Genomic DNA, 26,034 nt, shown 5'->3' with positions numbered 1-26,034 from the left:
AAAAAAGCTGTTGTAGCAATACTCATATCTGACAAAATAGACTTCAAAATGAAGGCCATCACAAGAGACAACAAAGGTCACTACATAATACTAAAGGAATCGATCCAAAAAGAGGATATAACTGTGGTAAACATATATGCACCCAATATAGGAGCACCTAAATAAATAAACTTTTAGAGGACTTTAAGGGAGAGGTCAACAACAATATAGTCATAGTAGGGGACTTTAACATTCTGCTGACTTCATTGGACAGATCTTCCAGACAAAAACTTAACAAGGAAACATTGACTCTAAAGGCTACACTAGATCAGATGGATTTAATTGACATTTATAGAACATGTTAACTCAAAGCAACAGAATCTACATTCTTCTCAAGTGCACATGGATCATTCACAAAGATAGACCACATGTTAGGACTCAAAACAAGTCTCTGCAAGTTCAAGATGATTAAAATCATATCAAGCATCTTCTCAAATCACAGTGGAGTGAATTTAGAAATCAACTATAGTAAAAACACCCCACGAGTTTTACCAAACATTCAAGGAAGAACTAAAACTTATCCTCCTCAGACTATTCCAAAAAATTCAAGAGGAAGGAGCACTTCCAAGCTCATCCTATGAAGCTAGCATCACCTTAATACCAAAACCAGATAAAGACAACACAATGAAAGAGAATTACCAATATCCCTCATGAACATAGATGCCAAAATCTTCAACAAAATTCTAGCAAATCAGAACCAGCAGTACATCAGAAAGATCATACACCATGATCAAGTAGGTTTTATCCTGGGGATGCAAGGATGGTACAATATCCGCAAATCAATAAACGTGATACATCACATAAACAAATTGAGAGAGAAAAATCACAGTCTTATCGATTGATGCAGAAAAAGCATTTGACAAAATCCAGCACCCTTTCCTGATAAAAACTTTCAGCAAGGTGGGAATAGAAGGATCATACCTCAACATAATAAAAGCCATATATGACAAACCCACAGCCAACACTGTACTCAATGGGCAAAAACTAAAACCATTTCCCCTAAGATCAGGAACAAGACAGGGATGCCCACTCTCACCACTCCTATTTGATATAGTACTGGAGGTACTAGCCATTGCGATTAGACAAGAAGAAAAAATAAAAGGCATCTAAATTGGAAAAGAAGTAAAACTGTCCTTATTCGCAGATGACATGATACTGTACATAGAAAACCCTAAAGACTCCATCAAAAAATTATTAGACTTAATAAATGAATTCAGCAATGTAGCAGGATACAAAATTAACGCCAAGAAATCTATGGAATTTCTATACACTAATAGTGAACTTACAGAAAGAGAGGCTAAAAAAGCAATCCCATTTACCATCGCACCAAAAAAATTAAGATCCAAGGAATAAACTGAACTAAGGAGGTAAAAGACCTCTACTCAGAAAACTACAGGATGTTGAAAAAAGAGATAGAGGAAGACATAAACAGATGTAAGAACATACTGTGTTCATGTATTGGTAGAATCAACATCATTAAAATGTCCATACTACCCAAAGCAATCTATAGATTCAATGCACTCCCCATTAAAACATCAACAGCATATTTAACAGATCTAGAAAGAACTCTCCAAAAATTAATCTGGAATAAAAAAAAAACCCACGAATAGCTGCAGCGATCCTGAGAAAGAACAAAGTCGGAGGGATCTCAATACCATATATCAAGCTGTATTACAAAGCCACTGTTCTCAAAACTGCCTGGTACTGGCACAAGAACAGACATACAGATCAATGGAATAGACTAGAGAACCCAGAAATCAACCCGAACCACTATGCTCAATTAATATTTGACAAAGGAGTTAAGAACGTACAGTGGAGTCAAGACAGTCTCTTCAATAAATGGTGCTGGGAAATTTGGTCAGACACATGCAAAAAGGTGAAACTAGACCACCAACTTACACCATACACAAAAATAAACTCAAAATGGATAAAGGACTTAAACGTAAGACGGGAAACCATAAAAATATTAGAGGAATCCAAAGGCAGAAAAATCTCAGACATATGCCGAAGCAATTTCTTCACCAATACCACTCCTAGAGCAATGGAAACTAAAGGGAAAATAAACAAATGGGACTACATCAAAATAAAAGGCTTCTGCACAGCAAAAGAAACCATCAACAAAACAACAAGAAAACCCATTGCATGGGAGAACATATTTGCAAATGTTATCACTGATAAGGGTTTAATCTCCAACATTTACAGGAAACTAATATTACTTAACAAATGAAGACAAACAACCCAATAAAAAAATGGGCAAAGGACCTCAATAGATACTTTTCAAAAGAAGACATAAGGAAGGCCAAGAGACATATGAAAACATGCTCAAAGTCACTAATCATCCGAAAGATGCAAATCAAAACAACAATGAGGTACCATCTCACTCCTGTCAGAATAGCTATCATCAACAAATCAACAAATGACAAATGCTGGAGAGAATGCGGAGAAAAAGGAACCCTCGTGCACTGCTGGTGGGACTGCAGACTGGTGCAGCCATTGTGGAGAACAGTATGCAGTTTCCTCAAAAAACTAACAATAAAACTTCCATTTGACCCAGTGATCCCACTCCTAGGAATATATCCCAAGAAACCAGAAACACCAATCAGAAAGGATATATGCACCCCTATGTTCATAGCAGCACAATTTACAATAGCTAAGATGCGGAATCAGCTAAGTGCCCATCAGCAGATGAGTGGATTAAAAATCTTTAGCACATCTACACAATGGAGTACTATGCTGCTGTAAAAAGGAAGGAACTCCTACCATTTGCAACAGCATGGATGGAGCTGAAGAGCATTATGCTAAGTGAAATAAGTCAGTCAGAGAATGATAAATATCACATGATCTCATTCATTTCTGGATTATAATGAACAACATAAACCGATGAACAAAAATAGATCCAGAGACAGAGAAGCATTGATCAGATCGTCAAACCTCCTCAGAGGGAAGGCAGGGGAGGGTGGGGCTAAGGGGGAGAGATCAACCAAAGGACTTGTATGCATGCATATAAGCATAACCAATGGATACAGACACCGGAGGGTGAGGGCATGAGTGGGGGGATGGGGGGACAAGGGGGTTAAGGACACATTTGTAATACCTTAATCAATAAAGGAAAAAAAAATAAAAAATAAACACCCCAAAACATTCAAACACACGGAGGCTAAGTAGCATGTTATTAAACAATCAATGGGCTACCAACAAGATAAAAAAAAGAAATAGAAAACTTCCTGGAAACCATTAAAATGAACATACAGCAACCTACAATCTTTGGGACACAGCAAAACAAGGGAAGGGGAGGGGAGGGGAGGGGAAGGGAGGGGAGGGAAGGGAAAAGAAAAGAAAAGAAAAATCAGCAATAAACTATTTACCTCTACAACTTAAATGACTAGAAAGAGAACAACAAGAAAAACCCAAACTAAGTAGAAGGAAAGAAATAAAGATTAGAGCAGAAATAAATAACATAGAGACTAAAAAATCAATGAAACCAAGAGCTGGTTCTTCGAAAGGATAAACAAAACTGATAAACCATTAGCCACAGACTCATCAAGAAACAAAGAGATAGGACCCAAATAAATAAAAATAATGGTAAAAAAACACACAAAGAAATACACCATGATAATACTAAGCAAAGGAAAAGATGGTATATATAATTTAAGACAAAAATCATTAGAAAACAATCCTGAATATGATAAAAAGGACATTCCATGTTGAAAATGACAAAATTACAAGAGATATACACAAATTCACAAGCTCAGTAATTTATAGCTTAAGCAGACAAAAAATTTAGAGTACAGTCCTATGCTGCCCAATATGGTAGCCAATGACATATATGGTTCTGAGCATTTGAAATGTAACTAGTCTCAATTGAGATTTTCTATAAAAGTATAAAATACACACCAGATGGCAAAGACTGTATTAATAAAAAATGTAAAACAGATTTTATAATTATTTCTATTAATTGACTGGTGGAATACATTTTAGCTTTATTAGATTAAATATATAATTTAAATTAATCTCGCCTGTTTCTTTGAATCATTTTTAATTTGGCATTTAAATTATATTAATGACTTGGGGTGGTGAACATACAATACAATACACAGATAATAGATTACAGAATTGTACACCTGAAACCAGTAATTATTTTAACCAATGTCACCCCAATAAATTCAATAAAAAAGTAAAGATAAATAAATAAATAATAAGTTTCAGCTCCATCATTGTGTAACCACAGGTAAGGTACTTAATCCCTTTGAAGCTCAGTTCCTCACCTGTAAATTAAGGATAATAATTCATACTTATTAGGGTCATAATAAAGACAAAATGAGATAGCATATGGCCCTGACTGGGTGGGTCAGTGGGATGGAGTGTCACCCCATACACCAAAAGGTTGCAGGTTTGATTCTGGGTCAGGGCATATATCTAGGTTGCAGGTTCCATCCCGGTAGGGGTGAGTATGGGAGGAAGTGATCAATGTTTCTTTCCCTTTCTCTTTCTTCCTCTCTCTCTCTCTCTCTCTCTCACTCCTCTCTCTCAAATTGATAAAAGCATATCCCCAGGTGAGGATCAAAAAATGAAATAATGAGATAACATATGAATGTTATTGGTTAAATAAAATGTACAATAAGTGTTAGTTTTCTGCCAAATAAATAAATAAATAAATAAAATTATAACGAACGTGTCTCACAACATTGTTCTATTGCCTACCACTGCTTTAGAAAATAGAAGCGTGCAAAAAACTATAGACAGTTGTGATGACTATATAATTCTGTGAGTATACTAAAAACCATTGAACTGTGCACTTTAAGTGGGTCCATTTTATGTTATACTAGAGGCCCAGTGCACAAAATTTGTGCATGGGGGTGGGGGGATCCCTCAACCCCGCCTGCACCCTCTGCAATTTGGGATCCCTACACCTTTTTCTTACCTAGCTAACCTCTTCACATTTAAAAAAATTAACCGAAATACCACCTACTCTAGGAAATCCTCTTTGAACAAATCTCTTTACAATCTGTATTAAGTATTTTCATAGTATATCATTCTTTTTCTTTAACAGCAACTTAGAGTGGATGCAATGTGCTTCTCATTCTTTCATCTGAATTTTTTCTTCTTGCTCTTGTAATAGCAAAGCTTATCCAATTTACATTTGCCCTTCAAGGGCTTATATTTGGTTCACTTTCTAGTTGGCTCCCTGCTTTTTTTTTTTTTTTTTAAGCAATAAATTTGGGTTGTGATAGTAAGCCTCACTTGTAATCAAGCCTGTAGGTCTCCCTATCTGAATATTGCTATAATACCTATCACTTTAGCATACCAGAGATTATGTTCATTTATAGAAAATAACAATAAATGTCACCTGATCATTTGCTCTTCTAGTAATATTTTATAGTAAGATGTATTATTCTAGTAATTTATTACACAACTGAGGTGTGCAGAAATAAATCACATTGAACAATAACGAATGACTCAAATATGAAAGCATAGTACACTTAGGGTCTCCCTTGTCCTGTGCCTAAGATATCATAGCATATTACACAGTTCACATGGAACTCAGTTTCCTTTAAAATAGGAAGGGATCCTATACTCATGAAGCAGCTACTTCCACACATTTTTTTTTTTTTTTTAATTCACAGCACATACTCTTTGTACTATTTGTTGGAAAATCATCCTAGCAATTGCCTCTGTTCCTCTCTGTATTGTTGCCTTACATTCTGATGTCATTATTGCACTTTTATCATCCACTCGCTCTAATAAGATTGTGAATTATTTAAGGGCAGAGATCATGACTTGAGCTTGTGTGTTCCCTGTCATGGTGCCTAGATAAATACTCAAATGCCATCCAGTCCAAACGACTGTGATGAGAGATGCCCACCATTGCTGGAGACCTCTGAATTTTATTTAAGGGGCCTCACTTGTTCTGCGCCTTTACGGAGGGGTGAGTAGTGGCTGAGGGAATTTGAGGAAACCCAGACAAAATTCTCCTCCTAAAAGATTTTGCTAAGCTGGCTCCCGGGACCACCGGGAATTTGTTCAATTAAAACCTGGACACACAGCAATAACAAAGGCACTGGTCTCCTGCTAACGCCTAGGGATCAAACCACAGCTTGCAGGAACTCACCCCGGCAGTCAGGACTGGGCGCTGGGTGGACCTGGGCTGGTGCTCCTAACTCTGGGGAGAGGGAGACTTCCTATGGCCACAGGCTAGAGGCCCCGGGCTCTGCGCCACCCACCCGAACAGGTCCATAGCGCAGGCTGGTCAGCAGAACGGCTGCTTCGCCTGAGATCGCGGGTAGGCGTGGTCTGTTCTGTTCGCCCCATGATCGTTCACAGGGAGGCCTGTTCTGTTCGCCTTGTGAGCGATCGGTGGAGGCCTGGCCTATTCTGTTCGCCCTGCGAGCAATCGGGGGAGGCCTGGCCTGTTCACCCTGCCAGTGATGGCAGGGAGGCCTGTTCTGTTTGCCCTGCTAGCGATCGCGGGGAGGCCTGTTCTGTTCGCCCCGTGATGGGCGCTGGGCTGGGGGGCGTGGACCCAGGCCGCCGCTTGGTGCCTGCACACGCGCAAGGGGCCACAAGCGGGAACATCCGCTTGGCGCCTGAGCCCATAGGCCCGGAGTGGCCAGGGGCATCCTGGGACCCTGGCTGCTCAGGGCCTATGAGTAGGCCTACAGGCTAGGAGCAGCCTGGGTCCCGAGGATGTTCCCAGGACCCAGGCCTCTTGGCACCTGCATATGCAAATTAACCCACCATCTTTGTTGGGTTCATTTGCATACTCTCCTGATTGGCTGGTGAGTGTAGCGGAGGGACGGTCAATTTACATGTTTCTCTTTTATTATATAGGATGAATTATACAGGGTGGGGAAAAAGTAGATTTACAGTTGTAAGTTTATTCTTGTATTATTATTTATTAATTATTATTATTCGTTATTGCTAAAGTAATTGTTACCCAAACAGAATACAAGAAAACAAATAATGATGCTAAGAGCAGAAATAAGAAATTCAAGAAATAAATAAAAACTGAAATGTAAGCTGCTTGACATCAGGGATTTTTAACTATTTTGTTCAATGATGAATCCTCAGACCCTAAGTGCCTAGTTCATCTGAGGTGCAAAATAAATATTGGTTGAATGAAAGGGAAAAAAACAACAACCTCAAAGTCTACTTCTTTGAAAGGCAAAACAGATAAACTGACAATATTGTTCAAGGTACAGATGGCTATGAAGAGAACTCATTCCACATGTAGTAGAAATTCTCTTTAAATTTCTATATGAATACTAGAGGCCTGGTGCATGAGATTCGTGCACTGGGGCAGGTCCCTCAGCCTGGCCTGTTCCCTCTTGCAGTCCAGGACCCCTCACTCCTTACCGCCCGCCTGCAGCAGAGGCAGGAAAGGCTCCCATCACCGCTGATGCACTCAGCAGCCGTGAGCCTGGCTTGTGGCTGAGCAGCGCTCCCCCTGTGGGAGCGCACTGACCACCAGGGGGCAGCTTCTGCGTTGAGCATCTGGCTCCTGATGGTCAGTGTGTGTCATAGCAACTGGTCATTCCGCCATTAGGTTGATTATGCTTTTACTAGAGGCCTGGTGCACACAGGGGATGGGGGTGTCCCTCAGCTGGGCCTCTCGCAATCCAGGACTCCTCAGGGGAAATCGAGCCTGCCTGCCTGATAGCCCCTAATTGCTCGCCTGCCTGCCTGACTGCCTCTAACTGCTCGCCTGCCTGCCTGATCGCCCCTAATTGCCTCTGCCTCGGTCCCCGCCATGGTGGCTTCGTCCGGAAGGACATCCAGAAGGTCGTTCGGCTGTCCGGTCTAATTAGCATATTATGCTTTTATTATTATAGATTATACAGGATATTAATATTATAAATCAATTTTGCCTCTATATTTGATAGCAGACAAAACATGTAATTTCTTAGAAATATAATTTAGTATGAAGTAGACAACCATCTACCAGTAAATGTCCAGGTAACTATGATAAAGGTCAGTAGATTCTAGATGATTTTATTGGCGACCTTCACCAAAAAATCAAGTAACAGATCATTCCAATTTCAGAAAAATATACTTTAGAAAATGGAAAATAAGAGAAGGCTTCAATTTTATAGGGCTAACTTTGTGTCCAGTTATTTTTATATTATTTAAAACATAGTAAAATATACATAAAATTTACTGTTCTATCCATTTTTAAGTGTACAGTTCTATGGCAGTAAATATACTCAAACTGTGCTACAATCACCACTATCCATCCATAAAACTATTTTTCATCTTGCAAAATTAAAACTCTGTACCCATTAAACAATAATTCCCCATTCTCCCTTTCCTATAGCTACCATTCTACTTTCAGTCTGTGAATCTGACTACCCTAGGTACCACATATAGAATCATACAATATTTGTCCCCTTGTTACTGGCTTATTCACTTGGCATAATGCCCTCTAGGTTCATCCATGTTGTAGCATGTGTCAGAACTTCCTTCCTTAAGGTTGAATAATATTCTACTGTATATACATATCACATTTTGTGAACAATTGGATTATCTATTGCAAATAGTGTTGCTATGAACATAATTTCAACTCCCTACTTTGAATTCTTTTGGGTATATTTCCAAAAGTGGAATTACTGGATCATATGGTAATTTGTTTAAATTTTTGGAGAATTGTTGTAGTGGCTGTTCCATTTAACATTCCTATCAACAGTACTCAAGGGATTGTCTACTTCTGATGCCAAGATTCTTATAGCTTGATAAAACTAAAACTTTCTCTTACCAAGACATTCAGATGGCTAATGTTTTATTTAGGATTATGTACAAATATAAAACTGACTAGCCCATATTATAAATCTGAATAATCTAAATGCAAAGACAAAATTTACACATCATGATCAAATAGTTTATCTCAAAAATACAGGATTTTTAAAATTTATAAAACATATTCATGTAATCCAACTTAACACCTTGCTGACCGGCTATTTCAAGACAGAACTCACCCATGCACCCAGCTACTTTTCCATACTTGAATATTAAATGAAAGTATCTAAATAAACTCAAATGTACTTTATTTTGTCATAGCTTACATTTATATTACTATATGTCAAAATTAATAAATTGCATATATTTTTATATTTCATTCTTTCAAATATTTTTTAGTGTGATATATCATATAACATGTATCTACATGCAATGGTACTAAACAAGTTTTACATACATATCGTATTTTACTATTCTTTCCAAGAACATACTTTACACATCCTAGTGGAATATTTTTACCACTGAATACTGTTTTTTTGTAAAACATGATTTTTTAATTTTCCTGATAATCCGAAGGGTGAATCTTTATTTGAAAACAGTCTAGAGTGCTCTTTTAAAACTCTACATTGCTTTCAGACCCTAAAATTACTTACATTAATGTAAGTGGAAACACAAGTTAACTTGTGACGGGTCAGCAAGGTGTTAATAAAGAGAGAAAACCAATGATCATTACAACAGACAGAAGACATAATTCAGCAACCATTCATTATTTTCTTAAAAAGCAAATAAAAATTTGGTTTATTTCTAATCCTTACACTGCGTTTTTTGTTGTGTTCTTTTTCATGTTTTGCCAGAAAATATAATGCAATGCTAACAGAAGGTACAACAACAGGCAACCTTTTTTTGTTCCTGACTTTCAAGGAAAGGTTTCTAATAATTCACCATTTAATAATGTTTATTTACAGTTTTTAGTCAATAATCTTTATTAGCTTAAGGATATGTGCTTCTATTCCCAGTCTACCAAGAGTATTTGTTATTTGTTTGTTGTTCTAACATTCTATACCTCATTGTTTCTACACTGAAAACCCAAGAGAATCAACAAATTCAAATTATCAGAACAGGAGAATTCAGCAAGTTTACAGATATAAAATTACTGTATTAAAATCAATAATGGCCACTGTCCAAATCACAGTTTCTAAATAAAACTCTTCAATAAAAGAAACCAAGGCTCCTTGGATAAATGTCTGATTCTAGGGCTGGGATAAGAAAAAGGTAAGATGAGCCTTAAGCTTCTTATAGTATTAGACAGTAAAGAAGTACTTTAAAAAAAAAAAAAAAAAAGGATGGGTTAAATCAAAGGCACACGGAAGTAAGCCTAACACAGTTCCCAATGGCCAAAGCTCAAATAATTTAGACAACAAAAATAAATAATATAGTATTTTACCCAAAGTGTAAAATAAACATACATGAGTACTTATTAATGTAAATAAATGAGTGAATAAATAAATGAACAGATAAACAAATAAATAACCCAAAAGAGACAGATCTTCCTTACAAAATAATTCTAAGTAATATATGTAGATTCTCCCTACTACCCCCATGAAGTGAAGCCTAATTCCTGTTCCTTTCCACCTTTAGGGTTGGGCTATACTTTGTGCCTCATTTCCAAAGGTAGAACAGAATAAAGAGAAAAATAATAACTTTACATTTGAGAAACCTAGCAAACATTACCTTAACCAAGGGAGGAAGGTTTAGCATCATCAGTGATGTTATGTAGCGATCACATACCCCTGACATGATATGATGAAAAGGGCATTCCAACTCTGATAGAAAATATCAGATTGAGGGACATTCTACAGGATACCTGGTCAGGGCTCCTTAAGAATGTCAAGGTCATGAAAAATAAGGAAAGACTGTCATAGATCAGAGGAGAATGGGAAGATGTGATAACTAAATACAATGGGGTACCCTGGATTGGGTATATTTATGGAAAAACTGGTAAAATCCATACAAAGTCTGGGGTTTAGTTACTGGTAATGTAGCAATGTCAGTTTCTTAGTTTTGACAAATGTACCATTATAATGTAAAATGTTAACAAGAGGAGAAAGTAGATGAGAAATGAACAGGAGCTCTCTTCTTTGTGAATTTTCTGTAAATCTTATTGTTATTCCAAAATTAAGTTTATTGTAAAAAATCAATAATGTCCTTAGAGCTTAGTAATAACTAATCAGAAAATGCAATTTCAAAAAAGTCTAACAAAAGACCTGCAAAATATTTACAGAAAAATGTCAAACTGATAGATATGAAAGACCTAAATAATTAAAAAGAAATACCATAGCAGCATAAGAAGACTAAACATTTCAAAGATGCCATTTAATTTTAAATTAATGTATAAACGAAATACAATACTAAACTCATTGGATGTTGATATAAACATTCTTTATCAAAAAAACGTTAGAACAGTGGGATTGTTTTATATTTTTGCAAGTCTCTTTTAATATCTATTTTGGTAGAATACAGAGGGATTCTCATATCTGCTTTTGCCTTCAATTTGTTTTCATAAGACATACCATATAGCCTCTAGAAACCTCCTCTATAAACCCTGAGAGACGGACAGTGATAAAAGCAAAAATATTTTAGTATTATTATGAAAATGATTTTGACCCTGAAGACCCACTAAGAGTCCTGAAGCCATCCTTTGGTAACCAATGTTTTGGTGGTTACCTCAAGCCCTCATACTATTCGTTATTTACATTTTATATAAAAATTTTCAAACATAGAGAAAAATTTAAAGAATTTTTATAAATAAATAACCATATGGCCACTACCTAGATTCTACAACAAATATTTTACTATGCTACTTTTTATCACATATCTATCCATCCCTCTATCTATCCATCAATAAATCCTTTTTTCTATTAATTTTTTACTAAGTAGGTTGCAGGTATCAGTATTCTTCCCCCAAATTACTTCACCATGTATATCATTACTTAGAATTTAATTTTTCTAAAAAAATTCTCTTTTCTTTTGAGGTAAAATTTACATACAATGAAATGCACAAAATTTAACTATATAATTTGGTGAATCAGGCATTAGTACAACCCAAACTTCTCTTGAAAATCAGAACATGACTCACACCCCAGAAAGTTCCTTCATAGGTGTCCCAGTAAATCCCTCGCCCCTCCCTAACCCTCCAGAAGCAATCACTGTTCTGATTTTTTCTACCAAAATTATCGTTCCTTTTCCAGAACCAGTTATACAAATGGACTCACACAATACATACTTTTTAAAGCAAGGCTTCTATTACTCAATATAGTGTAATTTAGACCATCTATATTATTTTTTTAAAGCATTTAAAATAATTTTACCTACCATGAAAATGACTATTAAGATGAGACAGATGCCCACTATGATAAGGAAGGGAATTAGGTAGTATTCCAGAGGAAGACTAAATTCTGGAACTAAGATAATGTGGCCCCTGGAAGAAAAGAGAATTAATACATGAGAAATATTAACAGTTGCCAAATTATGATATTAATCAAAACCAAGGAAGATATTTTTTAAAGCATTTGGATATTACAATTAAATTCACTGGACACATCTCATTTTCTAATATATTATTTCCAATAACTTAAAGGATGATTTTTCCATTTTTAAATCTATCTCACACATTTGGTCAAAATAATGTCAATATAATTAAAAGAAGCTTTTAGACTGTGTAGGGGAAATCAGCCAATCAATATTTACTGTTCTCCATCCTGAAAACATGTTATATACTGAATTTAGTAACCTAGCAAAAGTATGAATATTTTACATGCAAAATCAACATTAAAATAATGGCAATATCTGAGGTAGTATGTTAAGCACAAACTCCCACTCCAAATTATTGTCCTATGGAGAAATTCTGAAGCCATCAATGGTGAAATACACTCCCTCCTCCCTCTATGCTTTTGTGAACTTGTTACACCAGAGGCAAATGATACAGTCCTGCACTCTACATTATCTGTGAGATATGGAATGGAAAACTGGTAAAGGAATCCAAAGGAGTTTTAGCTTCCTCTCTGTTCTCCATCTTCTCCACTGCTTAACTGGGGGGGAAAAAACACAACTTCATGAATATGTATGTTGTCAAGGGAAGGGTGGAGAATGCACATACCTTATATGCTCTATTCCCCCTTGTTATGAACATGTTGTAGTTACTGTAATAATTACTATTATAAAAATTAGTAGGTACTCATGAAATGAAACTGTGATCAGAGTTGGCATACTATTTGTGTTGCGTGAGCAAATTTTGCACAATACCAAAATCCTGCATTAGAAAATATCCTCAGTCTATTGTACTCCTGTGCTATTGTAACATGGTGCCAGCAACACTACTTTGTTACCCACTGCTGGGTGATTTTTATAGGGAGTGAGGCCAGGTACTTCATAAATCAAGGATTAAATGCAAAACAAAAATTCTCAATTTGATAAAAGAAAATAAAAATAGATTGACTTTCCCCCCCATACAGAGATGCTTAGGACACCATAATACTTAAGAAAAATAACATGAAAGCAAATTATTTCTATTCTAAAGCAATTTTTAAGTCTTTAAACTATTATTTTTATACTCACATCCAAGACACTCTATCAAGCTTCACCAGAAACAAAAACAAACAGAAGTGATAATATCAGAAATTTCGCCCCAATAACTTAAATATTCTCCAAAAACTGCTAGAATAAAAACAGCTTTTTATTTCAATAATTTTCCAACAGAATACGGATGACAAAATAATGACATGCATTTTTTATGTCTTTAAATAAAAAACTGACATGACTGATGGATCAGAAGTGTAAGAAAGAGACAAGCAGGGACTGAGCTGCTCTATTTGATACCATCTCTTTCGCATGAGGTCAGCTCTGTAAGTAATGTCCTTGTTCTTGGCATAAGCCTTCTGGAACCAACCAAGCCAGAGCTGAGATGTGGTGACAGCAGCGCCATTTAGGTACAAGAGCCTGTCCATGAGGTGATGATTCTGGGCACACCTCCCTACTCTCACCCCCACCAACCTGCTATAAATTAACACCATTAGGCTTTAGAAATCAGACTACTGCATATCCTAACTTCAACCCATCACAGCATCTAAATATATCAGCAATAGCAAAGCTTACATTCTTATATTCTGTTATTTCTTCTTTAATATTAATAATTACAGCCTGAATTAGATAAACACTGTCCTATGAGACAAGTCCCAGAGTTGCTCAGAAATGAATGGAACTGGTAGGTGACAAGAAGTAAGCTAAATGAACAAAGCAGGAAGACCCAGTGAACAAGAAATTCAGAAACTATATTGGAAAGTTCCCGTGTAACCATAGAAACAGAAAGATTCTAGAATTTTCTAGTGTTAAGATTCATAGGTCTGTGTTCTAAATCTAATGTTCTATAACATGTCCTATTAATGTTTGCCTGTTATATCTCAAAACATTTTAGTTTACTATCAAGATATACTGTAAGACGGAGATTTAAAATGGCAGCGAAGTAAGTGGATGCTACACTGACACACTCCCAGGACCAAATTGGAATTACAACTAAAATACAAACATCCTGAAAAATCAACTGAAGACTAGCTGGAGAGAATACTGATAACCAAGGACATAAAGCGGAGATCACATAGAGATTTGTAGGAAGGACAGAGGTGCAAACAGGCGGCCAGGCTCCCACAGACAGCAATTAAAGTTCAGGAGAGATATCTCAGCTTTAGGGCTTGCCACTGAGAACTTTGGGATGTAATCCCCAAGCACAGGCCCCCAGGAGAGAGTGCCAGAACTGAGAAAGGGGCCCACATAACTCTGGCTGTGAAAAGCATCAGGGTTGTTGCCTGCCAGGGAGAGATGGCTGGAATGCAAGCACCCTCTTAAAGGGCCAGTGCACAAAATTCCATGTGCAGCCATTCACCTTTGATTCTGGCAAAGGAAGGGCAGAATGGACTGGAGCTGTGTGAGCAGAAGCCAGGGTTGGGGCTCTGGAGTTAGAGCTCAAAAGACAGACACCCCGGTTTCCTATGCTGAGACATTCCCTCATACTGTGAAGATCATCTTTCTTAGAAAGACATTTGCTATACAGGTGATTTTTTGCCTAAGAGGAAGACCACTGACCCACCCTATTGGAAAACAAATTCCCCCACAGTGTGGAGTTTATAAGGCCCATTAAGAGACAAAAAATAACAGTTAGCCTCCAGGCAGAAGCAACTGCCCCACCCTATTGGAAAAACTCACCACACCTGTGGATGAGAGTGCTTCAAGGCTACTCAAGATAGAATCCAATCAGTCTACAGACAGTGGCAGTCTCTAGAGGCTTTGATTCCTTGCATGATTTAATTATTCATAAAGAGCGTTAGACACTGCACTGCACTAAAGATTGAGAGGTATAGAAGATCTACCTGATAGTCACAAACCCAAACAGGCAGCCAAAATGAGGAAACAAAAAAAATAACCTCCTAATGAAAGAACAAAAGAATTCTCCAGAAAAAGAGATAAAATGGAGATAAGAAATTTATCTGATATAGAGCTCAGAATAATGATGGTAAGGATGCTCATGAAAAAAGATATAGTAACTATGAAAAAAGAACAGTCAAAATAAAGGATTAAATAGCACTAATAAGAAAAACATTGGAGAGAATACACAGCAGATTAGAGGAAGCTGAGAATCAGAGCAGTGAGTTAAAAGACAGAGTAGAAAAAAATCACTCAATCAGAGAACCAAAAAGAAAAAACAATTAAAAGCGGGAGGACAGCTTAAGGGAAACATAACAATATTCACATATTAGATGTGCAAAAAGAGGCAGAAAAGGAAAAATGGATAGAGAACTTGTTTGAAGAAATAATGGTAGAAAATTTCCCTAACCCCATGAAAAAAAAAGTCACACAAGTTCAGGAGGCACAGAGAAACCCAAGCAAGAAGAACTCAAAAAGGCCCACAGCCAGACACATCATAATTAAAATGCCAAAAGTTAAAGACAAAGAGATAATCTTAAAGGCAGCAAGAGAAAAGCAAACTGTTACCTACAAAGGAGCTCCCATAAAGCTGACAACTGACTTCTCATCAGAAACTCATCAGAAAGGAATGGCATGAAGTACTCAATGTAATAGAAAGCAAGAATCTGAAACCAAGATTACTATATCCAACAAGGCTCTCATTCAGAATAGATGGTGAAATAAAAAGGTTCTCAGAAAACAAAACAAAACAAAATACAAAACAAAACAAAAAGGCTAAAGGAGTACATCACCAGGAAACCAGCATTACAAGGAATGCTAAAGGGATGGCTATAATGAAAAGAAGAAACAAAGAGAGAAACCTAGGCATACAGAATTAAAATGGAAGTATATAAGTATCAACATAAACTGATGAACAAAAACAGATCCAGAGACAGAGAAGCATCGATCAGACTGTCAAATCTCAGAGGGAAGGTGAGGGTGAGGGGGAGAGATCAACCAAAGAACTTGTATGCATGAATATAAGCCTAACCAATGGACACAGACAGCAGGGGGTGAGGGCATGAGTGGCGGGGTGGGGGAGCCACGGGGGGATAAGAACACATATGTAATACCTTAATCAATAAAGAAAAATTTTTTTTAATAAAATAAAATAATAATTGTAAATGTAAATGGATTAAATGCTCCAATCAAAAGACATAGGGTAGCTAAATGGATACAAAAACATGACCCAACTATATGCTTTCTATAAGAGACCCACCTCACAACTAAAGACTCATACAGGATGAGAGTGAAAGACATGGAAAAAAAAATACCATGCAAATGGAAAAGAAAGAGAAGCTGGAATAGCAATACTCATATCCAACAAAATAGACTTCAAAACGAACAACAAAAATCACTATATAATACTAAAGGGATTGATCCAACAAGAGGATATAACCCTGGTAAAATATATGCACCCAATATAGGAGCACCTAAATATATAAAAAAAATTCTAGAGGACTTTTTTTTTTAAATATATTTTATTGATTTTTTACAGAGAGGAAGGGAGAGAGATAGAGAGTTAGAAACATCGATGAGAGAGAAACATCGATCAGCTGCCTCCTGCACATCTCACACTGGGGATGTGCCCACAACCCAGGTACATGCCCCTGACCGGAATCGAACCCGGGACCCCTCAGTCCGCAGGCTGACGCTCCATCCACTGAGCCAAACCGGTTTCGGCTCTAGAGGACTTTTAAGTGAGAGATCAACAATAACGGTGTCAGAGTAGGGGATTTTAACACCCTGCTGACTTCACTGGAAAGATCTTCCAGACAAAATATTAACAAGGAAACAGTGACTCTAAAGGACAGATGGATTTAACTGACATTTATAGAACATTTCACCCCAAAGCTGCAGAATATACATTCTTCTCAAGTACACAAAGATCATTTACAAAGATAGAAGACATGTTAGGAACCAAAGAACTTGCAAGTTCAAGAAATTGAAATCATGTTAAGCATCTTCTCAGATCACAGTGGAATGAAATTAGAAATCAACTACAGTAAAAACACCCCCAAAACATTCAAACATATGGAGGCAAAATATAATGTTATTATACAATGAATGGGTTACCAATGAGATCAAGAAAGAAATCAAAACCTTCCTGGAAACCAATGAAAATGAACACACAACAACTTAAAATCTCTGGGACACAGCAAACCTACCTCAAAAAAACAAGAAAAATTAATAGCAAACTATTTAACCCTACAACTTAAAGAATTAGAAAGAGAACAAAAGAAAAGCCCAAAGTAGAAGGAAGGATATAATAAAGACTAGAGCATAAATAAATGACAGAGACTAAAAATAATCTACACTAATAAAAGAGAAACATGTAAATTAACCATCACTCCGCCACTCCGCTACACCCATCAGCCAATCAGAGCGACTATGCAAATTAACCCAACAAAGATGGCAGTTAATTTGCATATGCAGGCACGGAGCGAATACTGAAGACGACTGGAGATGGCAGCGGCCATGGAGCTGGAGCGAGCAGGAGGCTCGGGTTGCTCCCGCCTACGGAGGAAGCCAAGCTTCCCGCCGGCCCTGGGCTCCGCTCAAGGAGGGGCTAGGGGCCTGGGTCACCAGGGGCGACCCAGGATTCCAGCCCGCCCTGGGCTCTGCTCGAGGAGCTGGAAAAAGAAATGAGGGACTGGGAGCAGCCAGAGCAGAGAAGCCAAGCCTTGCTGCTGAGGCCGCAGCAAAGAAGCCAAGCCTCACTGCTGCGGCCGGACCAAAGGCCTGGGTCCCGGGTGCCAGAGGAAAACCGGTGCCAGCAGCCAGGGGAAGGAAGGCCTATTGCACGAATCTTCGTGCAACAGGCCACTAGTAATAATAATAATACCCCCCAAAAATCAATGAACCCAAGAGCTGGTTCTTTGAAAGGATAAACAAGATTGATGAACCATTAGCCAGACCAGTCAAGAAACAAAGAGAGAGTACCCAAATAAATAACATCAGAAACAAATGCAATGAAGTAACCACTGACACCACAAAAATACAGAGGATTTAAGAAAATACTATGAAAAACTATATGCCAACAAGCTGAACAATGTGGGTGAAATGGAGAAATTCCTAGGAAAATACAATTTACAAAACCAAATCAGGAAAAATCAGAAAACCTGAATAGGCCAACAACAACTGATGAAATTGAAACAATAATAAAAGAACTAGCAAACAAAAGCCCAGGTCCAAGTGGCTTCACAGGGGAGTTTTACCAAACATTCAAAGAAGAACTAACACCTATACTCCTCAAACTATATAAAAAAATTCCAGGAGGAAAGAACACTTCCAAGCTGGTTTTATGAGGCCAGTATTATCTTAATTCCAAAGTCAAATAAAAACACTACAAAAAAAGAGAATTACAGGGCAATATCCCTGATGAACATAGACACTAAAATCCTCAACAAAATATTAGCAAATGAGATCAAGCAATATATTAAAAAAATCATACCCCATGACAATGTTGGATTTATTCCAGGGATGCAAGGATGGTACAATATTTGCAAATCAATAGACATGATACATCACATAAATTGCAAGACAAAAATCACATGATCATATCAATAGACACAGAAAAAGCATCTGACAAAATCCAGCACCATTTTTGATAAAAATTTTCAGCAAAGTGGAATAGAGGGAGCATATCTCAATATGATAAAGGGCATATATGACAAACCGACAGCCAACATCATACTGAAAGAACAAAAACTAACACCTCTTCCCCGAAGAACAGGAACAAGACAGAGATGTCTACTTTCCCCACTCTTGTCCAACATAGTACTGGAAGTCCTAGCCACAACGACCAGACAAGAAGAAATAAAGGGCATCCAAACTGGAAAGGAGAAAGTACAAGTCTCATTATTCACAGATGACATGATATTGTACATAGAAAACCCTAAAGACTCCACCAAAAAACTACTAGATTTAATTTGGCAATGTAGCAGGATACAAAATCAACACCCCAAAATCAATGGCTTTTTTATACAACAATAATGAATTCTCAGAAAGAGAAACCAAACAAATAATCCCATTCACCATTGCAACAAAAAAATTTAAGATACTTAGGAATAAACTTAACCAAGGAGGTAAAAGACCTGTACTCCGAAAACCACAGAAAATTGAAAAAAGAGATAAGAGAAAGATATAACCAAGTGGAAGAATATACCATGATCATGGATTGGTAGAAATCAACATCATTAAAATGTCCATACTACCCAAGGCAATCTACAGACTCAATGCAATCCCTATTAAAATACCAACAGCACATTTCACAGATCTAGAGCAAATACTCCAAAAATTCATATGGAACTGTAAGGCCTTGTCTAGAGTACACTGGATATTCAAGGCCACTCAGAGAATGGGAATCTTAAAGTATTCAAGGCTAAGATAGTATACACAGGTGCAACGACACAGTAATCTCAAGTTACACTGCGCAAATGTGCCCTTCTATAACCCAAATGATCGATGTCACCATTTGGCAGAAAGCCTCTTTTGTCTAAGTAGCACTAAAGTATGTTACTGAGACTGCTATAATGAGTGAGCTTAGATGTGCCTACTATGAGAGGCTGTAGGTCTAGAGGCAGTGTGCGGCTGCTCAGATAATGGCTGTAGGTACAGAGGCTACTGCTATGTAGAAAAGATGTATTGTTAACTAGCTGGTGTATGGCTGCCTACTGTATGGGACTTTACTTTGAAGAACTGCTTTGTCTAATAGCTCCTTGTTAGCAATGGCTACATGGCCACTAGCTTCTACAATAAAGACTCTCTTATCTACCCACAACTTCTCATGGCTTCTTCATTTACCACCCGGCATTCAAGGAGGTCCAGCCCTGGCAGAGGGGCTTGGACCCAACAATTGGCATAGTAGGACAGGATCAGGAGCTCTGCTTCCAACAATGGCACAGTGAGCAGAGAATATAGGAGGAAATGATACAGCAAGCAGGGTTCAAGAAGGAAAGTGCTCTAACAATGGAACCAAAGAAGACACTGAATAGCTGCAGTAATCTTAAGAAAGAACAAAGTTGGAGGAATCACAATACCAGATATCAAGCTACACTACAAAGCCACTGTAATCAAGATAGCCTACAGGCACAAGACGAGGCATATAGATCAATGGAACAGAAGACCCCAGAAATCGATCCAAGCTATTACACTCAATATTTGACAAAGGAGGCAAGAGCATACAATGGAGTCAAGAGAATTTCTTCAATAAATGTCATTGGGAAAACTGGACAAATACATGCAAAAAAATGAAACTAGACCACCAACTTATACCATACACAAAAATAAACTCAAAATGATAAGAGACTTAGATGTAAGTTGGGAAACCATAAAAATCTTATAAGAAACCATAGGCAGCAAAATCTCAGACATCTCTTGTTATCAATATGTTTATGGTTAAATCTCCTAGGGCAAAGGAAACTAAGAAGAAAATAAACAAATTGGGCTACATCAAAATAAAAAGCTTCTGCACAGCAAAAGAAACCATCAACAAAATGAAAAGGGATCCCACTGTTTGGGAGAACATATTTGGCAATGATACATCTGATAAAGGGTTCATATCCAAAATATATAAAGAACTCATACAACTTAACAAAAGGAAGACAAACAATCCAATTAAAAAATGGGCAATAGATCTGAATGGACACTTCTCCAAAGTGGACACACAGATGGCCAAGAGACATTTGAAAAAATGCTCAAAATCACTGATCATCAGAGAGATGCAAATTAAAACGATAATGAAGTATCAGCTCACACTTGTTAGAATGGCTACCATCAACAAATCAATAAATGACAAGTGCTGGCGAGCATGTGGAGAAAAGGGAACACTAGTACACTGCTGGTAGGAATGCAGACTGGTACAGCCATTATGGAAAACAGTATGGAGTTTCTTAAAAAATTAAATATGGAACTGCCACTTGACTCAGTGTTCCCACTTCTAGGAATATATCCTGAGAAACCTGAAACACCAATCAGAAAGAATATATGCACCCCTATGTTCATAGCAGCACAATTTACAATAGCTAAGATCTGGAAACAGCCCAAGTGCCCATCAGTAGATGAGTGGATAAAAAAGCTATGGTACATTGATATCATGGAATACTATGCAGCATTAAAAAAGGTGAGTCTTTTACCCTTTGAGATAGCCTGGAGGGACCCGGAGAGTATCATGCTAAGTGAAATAAGTCAGTCAGAGAAAGACAAGTATCACATCATTTCACTCATATATGGAATCTAATTAACAAAATAAACTGATGAATAGAGTAAATCCAGAGACACAGAAGCATTGAACAGAGTGAAGAATCTCAGAGGGAAGGTGGGGGAAGGTGGATGGGCAGAAGGTAATGAACCAAAGAATGTGTATATATGCATAACCCATGCGCACAGACAATAGGGTGGTGAAAGCCTGAGATGGGGATGGGGGTGGGGAGGGGTGGGGACGGACTGGAAGGGGTCAATGGGGGGAAAAAAGGGGCCATATGTAATACTTTCAACAATAAATTTTTTTAAAATTTAAATAAATAAATAAATAAATAAAGATATACTGTAAGAATTTTTCAAGGAACTATAATTGATAGAAGATTTTAAGCATCTTAAAAGCCAAATGCACATTCAAGATATACTTTTTCTTAATGAAATTGCTAATGGTGGGTGACATTGATGGTGATATATGATGGAGAACTACAGCAGAATATCGGTCATCCAGCTTTATTGCTATTTCCTCTGTCTGTCCAATCTCCCACAGCTGAGCCTGCCAATTCATTCCTGTCTCATTCATCTCAGATCAATTTGTATTTGAAAAAAATATTCAAACAGCTTCAGTATCTTACCACACAACCTCCATGTCTGTCCTAAACAGAACACAGTCCATGAGCTCTGCAGCTGAGATTTGCTCAAATACTATCTTATTCTCATTTCAATGATTTCCCAAGTAAATTTCATACCAGGTGTCTCAGCCTAAACTTATAATAATAATCACTCAAATTTCCCAAACCCTCTGCTGATACATGAGATATTGCCTTATTATCTGTTTTCATATCCACCCCCATCATCTTGTTTCAAAGAGCTATAGCCAAACTACTAAGCCCTAATGGATGTGCAACCACACACCAAAGCCATCCTTCCAAGAAACCAACTTTCCAGGCAAGGACCTGTGATCAGCCCAACTGCTCAGCACCCTTAGTATTGCAGATGACTACTTGCCTGAAAATGCCCCTTTCAGACAAAGCTCACAACCTCCTCACCAACATCCAACAATCCCTACTAAACAGGCCCACTGCTCAGTTGTGTCCACACTTGTGGCACACCCTGTTCTGTTGCCAGCACAGTGCTCTGTTTTGCTGAAGAATCCTGAGATGGCACAATAGCAATTTAATTTCGCCAGCATTTACTGAATGTGCTGTCATTGTTCCTGGGGACAAAATATGAAAAATTACAGTCCATGAATACGAGAGAGAAGATGCAGAGTTTAGAGTCAAAAGGAACAGGGTTCTTTATTCTCACCCCTGATTTTCAAAAGAGAAAATAGGTCCATGAAGATTAAATGAATCCCTAAAGGCCATACCCCAACAATATCTCCAGTACATCTTGCTATTCACTAGGATCGAAAATAATTCTTTCCAGTGCCCATAATTATCAAAAGTTGTGTGTCATCCAAGATATTATCTCGCCTATTAAAAAGTTACTAGACGAGTTTAATTTTTAAAAAGACCAAAATAAACAAAGGACATCCTATATAATAAAGAGGTAATATGCAAATTGACCATCACTCCAACACACAAGCTGGCCACCCCCATGTGGACATAAGATGGTCAGCAGGGGAGGGCAGTTGTAGGCAATCAGGCCAGCAGGGGAGGGCAGTTGGGAGGGACCAAGCCTGCAATGTAAAGTAGTTGGGGGGGATCAGGCCTGCAGGGAAGAGCAGTTAGGGGTGACCAGGCCAGCAGGGGAGGATAGTTAGGGGCAATCAGGCCAGCAGGGGAGCAGTTAGGTGTCAATCAGGCTGTCAGGGGAGTGGTTAAGGGCTGATCAGGCTGGCAGGCAGGCGAGCAGTGGGGTGCCAACAGTCCTGGATTGTGAGAGGGATGTCTAACTGCCTGTTTAGGCCCCATCCCACTGGCATCAGGCCTAAACGGGCAGTCAGACATACCCTGAGGGGTCCCAGATTGGAGAGGGTGCAGGTTGGGCTGAGGGACACACACCCCCCTGCATGAATTTCGTGCACCAGGCCTCTAGTCAGTCTATAAAAAATGTTTTCTATGAATAAAGAAATGCTAATTTAACCAATGAATTTTCTTATCATAATGATAACTAATAAAAAAGGTAATATATATTATTGACAAAGAATGAAGAAAACACTGGCTTTATTAAAATTTTGGTGGAAACATAACTCGTTCACATTTTTTGGAGGACAATAAGATAATTATTAAGTTGTTATACTCCAGCAATTGCACTTGCAGGTGCTTTTGATGAATAAACATTTGAACAATTGCTCATGATGTATGATCAAAGATGTTGTCATAGCATTCTAAAACAGACGAAATTGGCTGTCTGGCTGGTGTGGCTCAGTGGTTGAGCATTGACCAATGAACTAGGAAGTCACAGTTCACTTCCAGATCAGGGCACATGTCTGGGGTTACAGGCTCAATCCCCAGTTGGGGGTGTGCAGCAGGCAACCAATAGATGATTCTGTCTTTCCCTCTCCTGTCCTCTTTCTGAAATCAGTAAGGACATATTTTTAAAAAGACATGAAATGAAACAACATCCGCATCATAGGGGTAACAGTGGGGAAAGAAAGTGAGCAAAGGATAGAAAACCTGTTTGAAGAAATAATGACAGAAAATTTAACTAACCTGGTGAAGGAAGAAAGCCGCACAATTTCAGGAAGCACAGAGGGTACCAGTAAAGATGACCCCAAAGAGACCCACTCCGAGGCACATCAGAATTAAAATGTGAAACATTAAAGACAAAGAGAAAATCTTAAGGGCAGCAAGAGAGAGGCAGACAGTGACCTACAAAGAAGCTTCCATAAGGCGGTCAGCTGATTTCTCAACAGAAACACTATAGGCCAGAAGGGAATGTCAAGAAATATTTAGAGCAATGAAAAGCAAGGGTCTAAAACCAAGACTACTCTATCCAGCAAGGCTATCATTCAAAATTGAAAGTGAAATAAAGAGTTTCCAAGACAAAAAAAGGCAAAAGGAGTTTATCACCACCAAACCTGCAATGCAAGAAATGTTAAAGGGACTGCAGTAAGAAGAAGAAAGAGAGGAACATAGCCATAAGGAATAAAACTGGCAATAAATAAATACATATCAATAATAACCTTTAATGTAAATGGATTACACGCTCCAATCAAAAGACAGAGAGATAGCTAAATGGATAAGAAAACAGAACCCATAGATATACTAACTACAAGAGACCCCCTCAGAACAAAAGACTCACATGGGATGAAAATGAAGGGATAGAAACATATTTTACATGAAAATGGAAACAAAACAAAACAAAAAAAGCAGGTGTGGCAATATTCATATCTGACAAAACAGACTTCAAGGCAAAGGGCATAACAGGAGGTGAAGAAGGCCACTACATAATATTAAAAGGATAGTTCTAGCCCTAACCAGTTTGGCTCAATGGATAGAGCGTCGGCCTGCGGACTCAAAGGTCCCAGGTTCGATTCCGGTCAAGGGCATGTACCTTGGTTGCGGGCACATACCCAGTAGGGGGTATGCAGGAGGCAGCTGATCGATGTTTCTCTCTCATTGATGTTTCTAACTCTCTATCCCTCTCCATTCCTCTCTGTAAAAAATCAATAAAATATATATATATTTTTAAAAAAGGATAGTTCCAACAAGAGGATATAACTCTGGTAAATATTTATGCACCCACTATAGGAGCAGATAAATGAATAAAAATAAAAGTAAAACTTCTAGAGGGCTTTAAGGGAGAGATCAAAAGAAATACAGTCATAGTAGGGGACTTTAACACCCCACTGACATCACTGGATAGTCAGTCTTACAGTAAGAAAATCAACAAGGAAACAGTGACCTTAAATAACACATTAGATCAAATGGAGTGAATTCACATTTACAGAAAATTTTGCCCAAAGAAGCAGAAAATAGATTCTTCTCAAGTACACATGGGATATTTACCAAGACAGACCACATGTTAGGACACAAACTAAGTCTCTACAAGTTCAAGAAGATTGAAATCATATCAACTAACTTCTTGGATCACAATGACATGAACTAGAAATCAACTACAATAAAAACACTAAAAACATTCAAACACATAGAAGCTAAATAGCATATTAAACAATGAATGGGTGGGTTACTAATGACATAAAAGAATAAATAAAAAACTCCCTGGAAATAAACAAAAATGAACCCAAAATCTGTGGAACACAGCAAAAGCAGTCTGGAAAAAAAAGTTCATAGCATGCAGGACTACCTCAAGAAAAAACAAAAAGCTCTACTAAACTATCTAAATGTACAACTAAAAGAATTAGAATGAACACAACAAGAAAAGACCAAAGTAAGTAGAAGTAGGAAATAATAAAGAGCAGAGCATAAATAAGTGGCATAGAGACTAAAAAAACATATATATACACACACACACACACACACACAGTGGGGCCTTGACTTACAAGTGTCCCGACTAACGAGTTTTTTGAGATATCAGCTGTCTCTCGGCCGATTTTTTGCATTGAGTTGACAGAGTAATTTGAGTTAACGAGCTCCTTAACGAGCT

The 26,034-nt window shown here is 37.8% G+C and overlaps 1 protein-coding gene across 2 annotated transcripts in view; it reads right to left on the bottom strand.

Annotated features, from left to right (window-relative positions):
* RNF13 (ring finger protein 13) overlaps nucleotides 1-26,034 on the bottom strand; it is a 171,237-nt gene that overhangs the window by 39,970 nt on the left and 105,233 nt on the right. For both annotated transcript variants that reach the window (XM_070405956.1, XM_070405957.1), the window contains one exon: nucleotides 12,142-12,247. In XM_070405956.1, the coding sequence (XP_070262057.1) occupies nucleotides 12,142-12,247 (106 nt within the window). The remainder of the gene's footprint in view (nucleotides 1-12,141; nucleotides 12,248-26,034) is intronic.

Source organism: Myotis yumanensis, unplaced genomic scaffold, assembly GCF_028538775.1.
Source record: "Myotis yumanensis isolate MYYU_CA2020_CCGP unplaced genomic scaffold, mMyoYum1.0.hap1 SCAF_2, whole genome shotgun sequence".
Classification (NCBI taxonomy): Eukaryota; Metazoa; Chordata; class Mammalia; order Chiroptera; family Vespertilionidae; genus Myotis; species Myotis yumanensis.
The sequence above is the reverse complement of the archived record's forward strand: the minus strand, read 5'-3'. Positions and strand labels throughout refer to the sequence as shown.